The sequence below is a fragment of the Lygodium microphyllum genome, unplaced genomic scaffold (genome assembly GCF_053477565.2).
Source record: "Lygodium microphyllum isolate KBCC unplaced genomic scaffold, Lygodium_microphyllum_v1.1.10 scaffold_31, whole genome shotgun sequence".
Classification (NCBI taxonomy): Eukaryota; Viridiplantae; Streptophyta; class Polypodiopsida; order Schizaeales; family Lygodiaceae; genus Lygodium; species Lygodium microphyllum.
This window is the reverse complement of record NW_028229514.1, coordinates 17,982,125-17,996,341: the sequence shown is the minus strand read 5'-3', so window position 1 is coordinate 17,996,341 and position 14,217 is coordinate 17,982,125. Positions and strand designations below refer to the sequence as shown.

Sequence of the window (14,217 nt, the reverse complement as noted above, 5' to 3'; positions counted from 1 at the left end):
GACAATCGGCATTTTCGTCTAATTACCAACTTGCATTGAGAGCAAGGACATGGGACATGCTGATTAAGATACGTCTCGCAATTTTCAATAATAAGACCTTCTTTGTTTTCCATCTTATCTACATTACAGCAAACAAGGCTTAAATGGATAGCTTTATGGAGATGTATGTCAAGTTGCAAGTTGACCATAAATCTTGCATTGTACATAGTAGTTGAGAGATTTATTGATGTTATATCTCGGCCCTATATCATGCTCAAGGATTTGTTTGTCCCGGTAGATAATTATTCGTTATTGTAAAAAACTGCACTAGAGGGCTTTGAGTATAAGTAATCCATTTATGAGCATCATTGAGGATCTTAGTCTAATAATAAATCAATCTCAACAAAAAGCATCTTAGAAATGTGGTTTTTTTGTCCTAGGATCGCGTATTAAAATTAATGCCATCTATGAAATTTATCAACTATAGTAATAAAATTTATTTCAATCAATTCTACTCATAGTCATAAGACCTGAGAGAAAATATCCTATACTCAATTTAAGGGATTCTTCTTCTATAACAATACTTTTGGGTTCATTTTGATGAAGTACCGTAATGACCATTAGCTAGGGTATCATTTTCTTTTAGTCCTTCCGTTGACTAGTTGGCATGATTTCTAATTTGTTATGCCTATAAAGTTAATACAAAAACAATGAGTTATGCATATCACAATTAGATCCCCTACTTGGACATTATGAAGGACATGACCAATTTTAAGCCATCTTAAAGAGTCACCAATGTACGTGGCCCATGGCAAAGCACATTGCATACCATTATCGATAAGTCTATTATCGTACATCTTAAATCTTCTAATTAAACTTTATAAAGTGTATGACTAATTTTTAGCCCTCTTAAGGAGTCGATGTAATGGTACCCATAAAAAAAGCAAAGTGGATACCATTACCATAATCATGGATATGCTATCATTCCAATATATGTTATCTTTCTCTTTCTATCCCTCTCCCTCCCTCTCTTTCTCTTTCTCTCGCATTTTCTCTCCCTCTCACAATATATCTTAACACTCTCCAAAAGCAAAAGGGAGAGGAAGAGAGAGAATGCACTCTCCCTTCCTCTCCCTCTCCCTCTCCCTCTCTTTCTCTTTCTCTCCCTCTCTCATTTCCTCCCTCTACCTCTCCCTCTCTTTCTCTCCTTCTCTCTCATTTCCTCTCCTAAACAAGAAAAAAAGAAAGTGATTTAAACCTTTAATAAGCAAAAGGGAGAGGGAGAGAGAGAATGCACTCTCCCTCCCTCTCCCTCTCCCTCTCTTTCTCTTTCTCTCCCTCTCTCATTTCCTTCCCCTCCCTCTCCCTCTCCCTCTCTTTCTCTCCCTCTCTCTCCCTCTCCCTCTCTTTCTCTCTTTCTCTCTCATTTCCTCTCCTAAACAAGCAAAAAAGAAAGTGATTTAAACATTAAACAAGCAAAAGGGAGAGGGAGAGAGAGAATGCACTCTCCCTCCCTCTCCCTCTCCCTCTCTTTCTCTTTCTCTTCCTCTCTCATTTCCTCCCCCTCCCTCTCCCTCTCCCTCTCTTTCTCTCTTTATCTCTTTCTCTCACATTTCCTCTTCTAAACAAGAAAAAAAGAAAGTGATTTAAACCTTAAACAAGCAAAAGGGAGAGGGAGAGAGAGAATGCACTCTCCCTCCCTCTCCCTCTCCCTCTCCCTCTCCCTCTCCCTCTCCCTCTCTTTCTCTCCCTCTCCCTCTCCCTCTCTCTCCCTCTCCCTCTCTTTCTCTCTCATTTCCTCTCCTAACAAGCAAAAGAGAAAGTGATTTAAACCTTAAACAAGAAAAAGAAAGAGAGAGGGAGACTCACCGATGAGATATGGCGAGTGTGGGGCGGCTCCTCTTCGCGATGAAAGATCCTCCTCTCCTTCGCGAACAACGGCGGCGGCGGAAAGACTTCTTCCTCTCCTTCACTCACGATGGTCCCTCTCTTCGTCACTCTCGCTCTCAAAATACACAAGCTGCAAACGCGAAATGAAACCGTGCTCGATTTCGGCCTGCTTTTTTTTCCCTATGGAGCGTCGCTATTTGCATCGCTAATGCTATTTGTGTCGCATTTGCTATTTGCGTCGCAAATGCTATTTGTGTCATAGTTGCGACGCAAATAGCGACACTAGCAGCGACACCAATAGCGACGCCGCTACCCGCCGTCGCTAATCGACGTCGCTACTAGCTCAAATCCTTGTACTGTTTGGGGTGTAGTGACAGCCCTTAAGTGTGATAGGGAGTATTTTATGGGAGCTCATGCAGTGGTAGAGATTGATTGTCTACCTCTATTAGGCATGTTAGAAAATTATGAGAATGGGCAAATTATGAGAATGGGCAACCTATTATTCTCACTGTGGATATAAGCCCAATTGGCATTGGTTGGCAGTGGGTCAGGATGATGTTGATGGGAATAGATATGCCATTCGGTTTGCAGCAAAGTCCCTCAATGAATGCCAACGATGGTATTCTCAAGTCAAAAGAGAGATTTGGGATGTAGTGACAACGCTTAAGTGTGATAGGGAATATTTTATGGGAGCTCATATAGTGGTAGAGACTGATTGTCTACCTCTATTGGGCATGATAGCAAATTGCTCAACTCTTGATATTGCCATGTTACGATGGATTGCATATATAAAGACACTTAACCCTGATTTTCAGCATATTGCAGGTAGAGAAAACCTCGTGGCCAACATGCTTTCACGAGCGAGGTTTGAAGATGAAGAGGATGATGTGATAGGTGTTGAAAATGACTTTATGACAATAGGGAATGAGTATGGAGCTATTGTTACTGTAGGTACAACTATTGTAACAGGGATTTCAGTAGTAAGAAAAGAGCTTACAGCCATGGGGAAGAAATGGCATGGGATATAGAGAGAAAGCATCATCAGTGTTATGCTTCAGTGAGAACACAATTTTTGGAAGAGTTGTATGAGGATGATTGGCTGAAAATAGGTCAATATCTCAACCTCATGACAAAGAAGACTGAATGGTCTGAAGCTGAATTCAAAAGGATTCAAAGAAAATATTATGGGTTTTTTCTTAAAAAATGGATGTTTATGGAAGCATGCAAAAAAAAATAGAGGAGCTCCAATACGTGTTTTGGGAGATAGGGCTTCTCAATAACAGGTGATGCAGGAGTTTCATGAAAGCTTATGGGCTGGACATAGAGGAGTTTGGGGCACATTTGCCAAGATCAAAGAGAAGTATTGGTGTCAAAACATGTATAAAGATGTGGAACATTATGTGGAATCATGCAATGTCTGTCAGATGTATTCCATTGTACAGCATAGAGATGGGTTGCAACCGACCTATCCATCGTCTATGCATTACAAATGGATAGTTGATTTGATTACCATGCCTACAGGTTTATGGAATATGAGATATCTTGTGCTTGCACGAGAAGACTTGACAAATCAAGTGGAAGGTCGAGCTCTTAGTGCAAAGACTACTCAAGAAGTTTGCAAGTTTTTATTGGAAGAAGTCTTTTGCAGGTATGGTTGTGTTGCTGATAGAGGAGAATTGGATGTGGATGAGGCTCGTGACTTCTTTTCATGATTCGGTATCAAGCTGGCTTTAATTTCAACCTACAATCCTAAAGCAAATGGAAAAAGTGAAAGAGGTCATCAACCTATCATTAAGACACTAGCAAAGTCATGCAAGGGCATGATGAAAGAATGGCCAAGAATGTTCCCTTTGCTTTGTGGGCTGATAGGACCACTCATAATGCAGTTACAGGGTATATGCTTGCTGAATTAATGTATGGACAAAAGCCAATCATGCCTATTGAGGAGACTATTACTACTTGGAGTATTCTACCATGGAAAGAGGGTTTGAATAGAGAAGAGTTGCTGGTCCTACGCATTAGACAGTTAAAAAGAAGGCCTGAAGACATTGAGATGGCCATGAAAAAACTGAAGACTGCAAGGATCAAGAATAAGAAGAGGTTTAAAAAGCGACACAGACTTCAGCCACAAGCTATACAAGAAGGAGATTGGGTGCTAGTTTATGACAGTAGCTTAGAAAATCAGCATAGTGCCAGTCGGAAGATGACAAAGCGGGGATGGTTTGGTCCATATGTGGTAAGGTTTGTTTTTGACAATGCTACCTATGCATTAAATGAGATGGATGGGACAACTCTAAGGATTCCAATGGCTAGAAAACGTATCAAACTCTTTTGAGTTGAAGGAGCTGGATACTCAGCATGTTGCGCACGTCGTGATCACTATTTTTAGGCAGTGAACAACACTCCGAAGTGGGAGATAAAGAAAGAGTAATCTGACAGAATTTTGGCCAGGTGTGCTGGTATTTTATTCTCCTTTCAGAGTCAATGGAAGCATCAGATTGGCGGTCTGAGCAACATAGAGGAAGGTATCGTTTTTGTGTACAAGAGATTTTTCTTCTCATAATGGAGAAATAAATTGACAGCCTTCAATTCTGTGAGTATTATTCTACGCCTTCTATTTCTTTCTGTGAGTTTTCTTTCATATCTTCTCTTTCTTTGAATCCCTTCTCTTCCATCTACTCCACTCCTTGAATCTCCCTTTACCCTGCTGTCTCTTACCCCCTGCGGTAGACTTTCGACCGCAAACTCTCTAACAGCGATCATACACTAAACAAGTTAATAAGAAAAAAAAAGCCATGAGTTTCAAAGTTGATGATTATGTTTGGTTACATATTGAAAAGAGAAGATTGCAAAGTGTTAAGAAACATCCTCTTGTTAAATTAGCACCTAGATTTTATGGACCTTTCAAAATCATTCACAAAATCAATGAAAATACATTTAAATTAGAACTACCCCCGCATTGGAAAATCCATAATACTTTTCATATCAGTTTATTACAACCTTTAGAGGCCAATTACATGTCCACCCTGTCTATGAAAACCCTCCTTTGTTAGAAGAAGAAACTAAAATTCTTGAACCTGAAACTATTCTAGACTTTGTTTTTATGACCACTAGAACTAGCCATAGATATTCTAGATATTTGGTTAAGTTTAAAAATCATCTTGTTGAAGAGGCCCAATGAATGCATGCATGTGACCTAAGTTCTTACCTGTCACTGCTTGCTCCACATTGAGCTAATAGCAATTAAGAACAATTGCTATCCTGCCCCAAGGGTATGATGCTGTGAGGTATATTCGACGATGGATTCTATGATATTTTTATTCCACGGTGGATTCCGTGAGGTTTTGCAGTGGATTCTGTAAAACTATATTTTCCGGGGCTCATACACAAGGTGGATTCCTTGTGTGAGAAGTTGACGGGGATGCCTGTCCTTTTCGGGCATTAGATTAATTTAATGCGCACGTGGGTGATTCCACATCAAGTGATTCTGCAAAATACATATTTAAATTAATGGATGTTTATGAGTTTAGAGTGCACTCTTATTAAATTAAGGTTAGGACAAAGCTTCAACCTATTTATTTATTTTGTAGCTAAAGAGCTGAAGACTGCTAGGTATTCACTTTTGTTAGTTTAATTTTATTATTTTCTAACAGTAGGGAATGCTTCAATTAATGTGTATAGCAAGCAGCAATGGCATTGGAAAGCACTAGGCGATGGTGTGTATTCAAATTACCTAGCAGAAGTTATCATTTATGATGGGCGCGGGCCTTATCATTAAAGGCGTGGCACTAATATTTATTTAGGTACACTTAGTTATTGAAGCGCTTGAAAAATATTGATTATTTTGTATACGCATAGATGCTTAGTTTAAATATTTTGTTATTGGACATTGTATTAAAGCACAATTTGACTTTTAGGATACCCAACTGCTTTATTCTTTATTTGGACAAAAGCAAACACAAAAGCCAAAGCATGCTAATTGTAAATTGGGCTATTTTTGAGCTTGCTTCATATTTTGCGAAACCTTTTTATTACTTTACGAGTTTTAGTAGAGTTCTTTATTCTTGGGGACCTTCCGATGTTCACTACGCGTGCATACAACAATTTGTGCTCTATTATCTAAGCGCGACTTCATTCTTTGTGGATACAAAGATTTTCTAACAAAGGATGCTTTTCTCCATAGTAGAACATATAGATTACCATAGTATTCTACATGGATGGGGCTTTATCGATCCAGCTAAACATGCAAGTGTGGTAACTACTAGGACCATGAGTTGCATAGTGGTATTTGTTGATACAAGGGGCCCAACAACTATATGTGATGTTAAAACATGCAAAAGGACCTACCATTTTTTGTCTTATCTACAATTTTTTCTAGAAAATCCAACCAATGACGTAGAAGCCACATACAAGTGGCAAGAATACTTCCATTAGTGTATGGGTATTAGGCTTTTAGTTGTTGCATTCAAGCTAGGAAGTGAAACCCCACTAACAAGAGAAAATTCTTGCAAGTTAAATAGTAATTACAATCTTTTCTTGCCAAAGGATATGTTGTAGTGAGGAGGGTTCACTTATGTGTGTTTGGTTTTCCATTCTCATATACACTACGCATAAGAACAACTAAGACTTCTCTTAAAGGATTTGATTAGTATATGTTGATGTGGTGCTACTTTTCTTGTTCACTCATAAAGATGAGATTATAAAGAAAATTTCATCGTTACCATCATTCTAACACATCATCTTCAAAGTAAGAGATTTCTAATTGCTCTACACCATAAAGGTCTCTATAAAATGAGTCTATTAAGCTTATTTCACTTTCCCATATGCACATATGCTTGATGTTCACAAAAGCTAAATACCTACTCATTTGTTTTCAAATAACCTTGTGTGTGTAGTGTAATAGAGTTGCCTTATAATCCATAACTACTCCACTATTTTAGAAAATGCTTGCTTGCAAGTGTTAAAACTTAGCTATAGAAATCTTTTGAACTTCTATTAAACATCCTTGATCACTATTTTGTTAGTACACATGCATGAGTACATATTCCGATATGGAGAGGTATTTGGAAAGGTTATGTCTTTAACATGCATACATAGGCATGTCTACACACAAATATAAATACGTATCCATGTGTAACTTGCATGTGTATTACTCATCCCCTCGAGGCAGTTACTCTTGAATATATGTGTGTATCACATGGGTTCAAAATAAGCGATTTTAAAAATACTATTTTTACAAATTTTTTATATAAAAAAGAGTGTCATATAAAGGAGTTACTTATAGATTGAATAAATAAGGGTAAAAAATCATCTATATAGCGTGTGTTAAAAGGCTATTAAGAAATACCTTTCTTTGCATGCTATAAGGCCATAAAATGACCCCTTTTACTTTACTAAAAATATCAGTTTTTTCCAAAGTAAAATTAAAAAATCTTTTTTGTAAATTTTAGTAAGTAAAATACCATTTTCTTTGAGCTCACGTGGTATTTTACATTTATTCAAGAAAAATTCACACAAGGTTATGTATAACCAAGCCTTAAACACACATGATACGAAGCATATATATATAGTAAACCCTTTGAGCCCATTGTCCACTTGCACATATGTATGCACACGTGCACATACACACACTTAGAGTTGTTAAGGAAACTCGTAAACCAAATCAAATATACATAATATAACATGATAGAGAAATTTTAAAGAGATCTTTATGTATATCTTACTATTAATTTGTAAAATAAAAACTTGAGACAAAGAAAAACAAGAATTTGATATGTGTAATTTGAGTAACTCATTTCTTAAGATTTCTCCAAATTTCTTTATTATTTGAGCACCTTTATAACTATTTCTATGTAAATTTCCCATGTGGTTATTATATTTGAACTTAGCATCTACTTTTACCTTAGCAATCCCTTATGATTACATCACCTCGTTACATTGTAGAATAGTGCTTCCCATAAAAATAGAACTCTTGACCTTGGGTTTATTACACCATCTCTCTACATTCTACCTAGCAAGTCTTGGGATATATTGCATTACCTTGCACATTACAAGAATAGCGTTAGTTTATGCTACCAATCACAACATTAGATGGGTTAATGATATAAATATGAAAATCCCGAGCCTCACACCTTGTAGTGGCCATTTTCCATAAACGGGCAACGCTCATGAAAACATGTTTTCTATCCATCTTGCGAAATGATTAACTACCAAGTCGTAGGCCGAGCGATCGGACGCATTCCATGAACGTGTGGACGACGACTTCATAGGTATTTTATATAAGATAAATACTTTCTGCATACACGTAGGATGAAAAGTAGAGTCTCTTATTTTAATGTTAATCAGGCCGGACGCGCGTGATTGGATACACAAGAGCGTGAAAGACCTGGTAAACAAGCTGATGACTTGGTATACGAACGATTATCCACGCAAGCTCATGACCTGCACAAGGAACTTTCAATCGATCCCTATATAGGAAAAAAAGAGAATTCCCCATGGAATTCCCTAGTTGAAAATACATATAGGTGGGGAAAGTAAAAACTAGGGAGAATGGGACATTTCCTAATAAGAATAAGTAGGGAATCACATAAGACCTTTTCTATGTAGGAAATATTTCCTACATAGGAAATTCCTATGTAGGAAATATTTCATACATAGGAAAATACAGAATTTTCTATGTAGGGAATAATTCCTATATAAGAAATATTCCATATATAGGAAAAAAATTCTAGATGTGATTCCCTAGGTACTCTCACTACGAGATCTCTCATTTTTCCTATTTTTTGCATTCCCTACTTATATGTACTTTCAACTACGGAATTCCGTGAGAATTCTCTTTTTTCCTTATCAATTTATCTACTTTGCCCTTACTCTTAGACACGCTAATATCAAACAAGAATAATATTACACAATAATTTTTTAACTAGAAATTTATATAGAGAATGTCATCATTTCTAAGTAAGGATCAATAACATACATCTAATGATCAAAATAGATTAAACAAATTAAGACATCAACATCTACTTCTAGCAACCAAAAGAAAAATGAAAATACTTTTAAATGAGCATAGAACTAAAAACTAATTAAGCAACATGTGTGTCTTGAATGTTTTATCCCTTAAATCTCCAATATGTTCCAAAGTAATAAATGTTTGAGTAATCCCTCAAATCTCCAATATGTTGAAAAGCAATAAATTCTTAACTCAAAGTAGAAGTTATGCTAAAACTTCCACATCATCTAGACTAAGCACATTGCTATTTTTGTTTAATACAACTTTGCCATTTCCTAGTAGCCAATAAACAATCTCCTTAATCATATCATCACTTGTTGGCTTCTTTGTATCCTTAATCAAGACTCGAAAGCTAGCTTCAATCTTTTTGAGATTCATGTATGTACTCTTTAAAGAAAAGTACATATCATGAATTGTAGGCACACCAAGATACTTCAAAAGTATGGTTTCCATGTTCTCTTTTGTCATATTAACCTGCATTGAATAACAAAATGAGAATAAGTAACTTATTATACTATGTATAGATAATTAAATGACACGAATTATAATATGAAAAGCCATAAATTTAACTACATGACTATTATATATGTGTATATATATATATATATATATATCAACTATAAAGCTACCCTTTAAGCATCATTTGAAATGTTAATCTCAAAGCTACAAATTCAATTACATGACTACAATTATATATATCTAATTAAAATATAAATTAACAATAAAGTTACCCTTTGAGTATCATTTGAAATGTTAATCTCAATGCCTTGGTTTGGGAGATCTTTAAATTCCTAATTCAAATAAAATAAAAAGATTAGATTATGCTTTTCATGTATGACATAAACAAAAATATAAACATTTACATCTAGCACCTTTGGTTCTTTTTCGTTGATACTGGTACCTCGTTTCATGCTCCTTTGTTGCAAAATATCCTTCATCTTCTCACTTGGCTAGTCAACACGTAAAATAAATAGTTATTTAATAAATCATATCTTTAGTTATTCACTAAACTATGACGCTATTGTTCTCTCAAAAACATATATCAAATACCTTCCTCTTTCTTTGACTTTTTCGAGATGTTTCATTAATGTCATCATTTGGATTAGTCTACATTCAAAACTAAAATTAGTAATCACATTAAAAATATTTATATAGAAAAAAAAGTTACATACCTTATCATTGCTTGAACTATGGATACTTTGTTCTAGAGTTTCTTGACGTTAAGTTGAGTACATTATTTTGTCTAAACCATGTGACAATAACTTTGAAAAGCTGGCACAATTTTCCATATCAAGTGTCTCATCTTCATTTTCAACATCCTACATTTTAAGCATGTAAAGGATAAGATATTGTTAAGAACATGAATCATATGGTTAATCTTAAATTTAATATAAAGCAAAGAACCTCATCGGATGTATAACATTGAAATTCTTCAAAGCTCTTTTCTTCCTCCACGAACATTTTCATCTATGGGAAATTAAAGTTAATGTATAAGTATCTGTATAAGAGACATTCTCAAAGAAAGTTATTAGATATGAGCTCAAAAGCATTACCTGCAATGATAAATCTGTTTGCTTGTATTGTTGTCCTTCAAAGGAGCTACTTTCTTCAAGAGGCTACATCAACAAAATAAGATCATGTGTATACATCAAATGTCTCCAAAATATATGGAATCAAGTACAAAAATGATAAACATATAAGATTATAAGATACCTTTTTCAAACCTTGTTCATTCGCAATATCATCCATGCTAGGAATGTATACATCAAGTTGATTAGAATCAATAGTAGCAACATATGGTTCACTCTGCCATCAATAGACACCCCTAAATGAGTATGGGAGAAAAAGAGCCAATCCTACACTTATGATATCAAACTTATAAATCATCTTACCATTGATGATGTTATGTCATTTGATACATTTTGAAGCTTATCTATATCATCCACTCCAAGAGATGTGGATAATTCTCTCTATATGTCATGTAATATTCCCACCCGTGAATATTGACGTCCCGCACACGACGTAAACCTTGTGCAAAGGTTATCTCTTGCATTGAAATTATTGGCAGTGTAATGCGTGACCCGCACACGTGAAATGGGGTCCTCCGCATTGGTAAATCAAAACCGGGAGTTCAAAACCGCAAGTCTCACAAAAACACCCTCTTGGGAGGGGCAATTTGAATAATTCAATGCAAATTTTTTTTATTTTTAACCCTTTTTCTCCAGCCGATGCATGGCTCGAGAAGAGGGAGTGTGGAAAGGATGGGGATATGACTGTCGTGGCCTGCATGGGAAGGGGGGAACCCATGCAAGTGGGCCACGTGGTGGAGGCCTTCTCCCCCCCCCATGCCTATATAAACACCCCCTAGCTAGAGGGGGGGAGGCTAGAGGGAGGGCCGTGCTGGGGGAGGTCGTCGTGCTGGGGAGGTCGCCATGCTGGAGAGGTCGCCGTGCTGGAGGAGGTCGCCGTCGCCGTGCTGGAGGAGGTCGCCGTGCTGGACGTGCTGCAGCCGCCGTGCCGCTGGCCGCCATTGACGCTGCCGTGAGGACCACCTACAATGCCTGCTGCCGTCGCCCATTCCCTGCCATCATCATCATGATCTTTCCCCCCTTTCCGTCGTCATAACTCTCCCCCAATCATTACCCCTCCCCTCTCCCACGTAATCTGTGGAAGCAGAAGCTTCTTAAGAAGCTTCTAAGGATTAAGGCCATAGGCCTTGATCCTATGCGACTTTTCGGGTTTTGAATCCGGTTAGGGACATTCTTATTCCCAAGCGAGGAGAAGATATCGATTTCGTAGCCGTCTCGAAAAGCGAGAGTAAAGGAGTCCGTAACCATGACTACAATGGCTCCTAAGAAGTTGCAAGGCGCGATTGCGGGAGGTTCATCTCCAAGCATACAAGTGGACATCTCCCCGAGCCCACAAGTCCAGGTTTTTTTTTCGAGTTTATTCTCGCATAAAGAAATGTTTAGGCACGCTTAATTCCATAAGGAAGAACGCATTTTACGCTTATTTTTAATGCATTGTGGTAGCGTTAAAAATACATTTGATAAATTATCTCTTTAAACATTAGATAAGGTTGATGCATGTCATGAAATTGAAACGGTTGCATTTCGAGAGTTGTCCGCCTTAGAAGACTAGCTGCATGTTACTATTTTGGAACATTATCAAAGTAATGAGTCTAAACATATATTACTTAGGCAAAGAAATGAAGTTGATAAGTGCATTTGGTTACTAGACATGGTAGGAATAAGCGTGTGCCGCATTTTAGGCAACATCTTCCTTGTAATGATTCGTGAGGAAAAGTTAACACCCATAAGATATTACCCGAAAAGAAATAGAAGAGTACGATAATGATCTTATGGACTTGCAAGTAGCATGTAACATGGAATAAGTTAACACTAGCTTTAGTTGGTATGAACTTCATTAACTACATTGTAGCTAGGGGAAAGTTGCGTGTAGCATAGTCATCATGCAGAAATTTCATTCATCAGGAGCCGTATTTAGGAAAGGTCGCATGGTTTATCAAAGCATGAGATTCTAAAGTGTAGACAACAAGGTTGTAAGCATGATTATTTGATGTAAGTCCTAGCAAGGAAAGATAGAGTTATTGTGAACCATGTGATGCGTAGGAGCAAGGAAGCACATGTTTACATGTATTGTGTTAGTTGCAACTATTTTTTCTCCTTTAGATCTAGTTTATTGTCTCTAGGAAGGATTCATCCTTGTCGCGAGACAAGCATAATGAATTATCCAAATCACCTAGCCACAAAGGAATCATATGGTACGATAGACACCCCAAACACTAACTAGGTTAAGGATTCGGCCAAGTTTTCCAAATGTCGCTAAGTCGAAACCTTCAAGCCAATAGTCCTAACCACATTCCCAAAATGTTGAGCTAATTGGATGCTCATGTAAACAATAATCTAGGATTCCTACCTTATGGACCAAGCGTTCAAGATGATGAAACTTGATTTGAGTTGGACTAAACGCTGTCGATTTAGTGAAATTAAGGATGGGTGGGTAAAAAGACACCCTAAACCCTCCTTCTCGTCTAAAGTTAATTCCGTGACCTGAATATGCCATTCATTAGGAGAAATGATCTCTTAGAATGGAGGCGTCACTTGTGCAATAAACTGCAACGTCACTTAGCCTTGCGGGTTGATCGTAAGAATTTTTGCCATTCCGTAGATTAAGGTTGGCAGGTTCTTGCGCCAGTTTAAACTCCCAAGGGGAAAAGGGTAGTCGTCCTTTTTTTTTCTCTATCCTCATTAGGGAAACTTTGTCAAGTTAAGGGAAGCTAGGCATTTGCTTGGACGAAAATGATTAATCAATAAACTAAAGAGACATGGTCGCCGGAATTTACCATAAACCAAACCTAAAGTATTGACAGGGTATGACCCTAACCCAAGGACGATAGGAATCTTGCCAAGTTGCAATTGATTCCGGATCGAATGCGGGTTGCATTCGGAGAAAAGGAGTCACTCCTTAACAGTTTGCCAGCTAAAACGACCACTGGAATTGATTGTGCTTGTAACAATTTAGAAAGCACTGTTTGCATTGTTTGTTCAAGGAACTAAAGGATGAAAGATATATAAATGCTTCAGGTTGAAGGCCTGAAGAAAGAGGCAGCTCAGTTACCCCCGACTGCCTGCCTGACCCTAACCAAGGGGGTTGTTGACCGCGCCGGGAACGTGGACCGAACCCGCCGTGAGAGGTCTCTCCGTTGAGTTCTACTTGGAGCAGGAGGACGCTTGGGTGCCAGAGGGGGCTCTGGCCGTAAATCCCTCGCCTTCCGGGCCCTGCACAAGAGGCTAACGTGACTCGGGATTGGATCTCGAGGCCCGCATACTAGTCTACGGGCAGAAGCTTGGATTAGTGATCCCTGGTGGATTACTGGATAGCCTTCGGGCGGATTATGATTAAGCCTACGGGCGGAACTCTTTGTATTTCAAAGATAAAAGGGATAAAATGATAACAAAGAAGTTGTTTGACATTGTTTTCTTTATGTCCTGTGATAAGATTACGTGAAGGAACCAGTGCTTAACAGGGTTAATCAAAGAAGCTGTTTGATATGTGTCAAATTAATGTGGTAGGTAATTACATAACTAAAACAAACCGAGGAAAGTGTGGAGGACGGACCATGGGTCTGTCCTATGGATGGGTGGTCCCGGTTAGCCGTGAACTTTTCTCAAAAATCTTCAACGGACAGAGCAATGATCATCTTCGCCAAAGCAAATAACGAGAACGATGACTTAGATTTACCTGTTACCCGATTCACGCTGTTTTAGGGGAACGGAATGGGACTATGCCTTATGGCAGGGAGGTTGAGCATTGCA

The 14,217-nt window shown here is 37.8% G+C and overlaps 1 protein-coding gene across 1 annotated transcript; it reads right to left on the bottom strand.

Moving 5' to 3' along the window:
- Positions 1-8,997: 8,997 nt before the first annotated feature.
- On the bottom strand, positions 8,998-9,835 carry LOC148009380 (uncharacterized). The gene is made up of 3 exons (XM_087673608.1): positions 9,751-9,835; positions 9,610-9,669; positions 8,998-9,352 (listed from the first exon to the last, which is right to left on the bottom strand). Exons 1-3 carry the CDS (start codon positions 9,814-9,816, stop codon positions 9,083-9,085), a joined length of 396 nt encoding a protein of 131 aa, XP_087529734.1. The 5' UTR covers positions 9,817-9,835; the 3' UTR covers positions 8,998-9,082.
- Between the last annotated feature and the right edge of the window lie 4,382 nt (positions 9,836-14,217).

Excerpts from the sequence above, each read along its gene's own strand:
- LOC148009380 (XM_087673608.1), bottom strand. The coding sequence starts at position 9,816 with ATGAAGGATATTTTGCAACAAAGGAGCATGAAACGAGGTACCAGTATC. Across the intron at positions 9,670-9,750 it reads TCAACGAAAAAGAACCAAAG|GAATTTAAAGATCTCCCAAA; the intron begins GTGCTAGATGTA and ends TATTTGAATTAG. Across the intron at positions 9,353-9,609 it reads TTTCAAATGATACTCAAAGG|GTTAATATGACAAAAGAGAA; the intron begins GTAACTTTATTG and ends TATTCAATGCAG.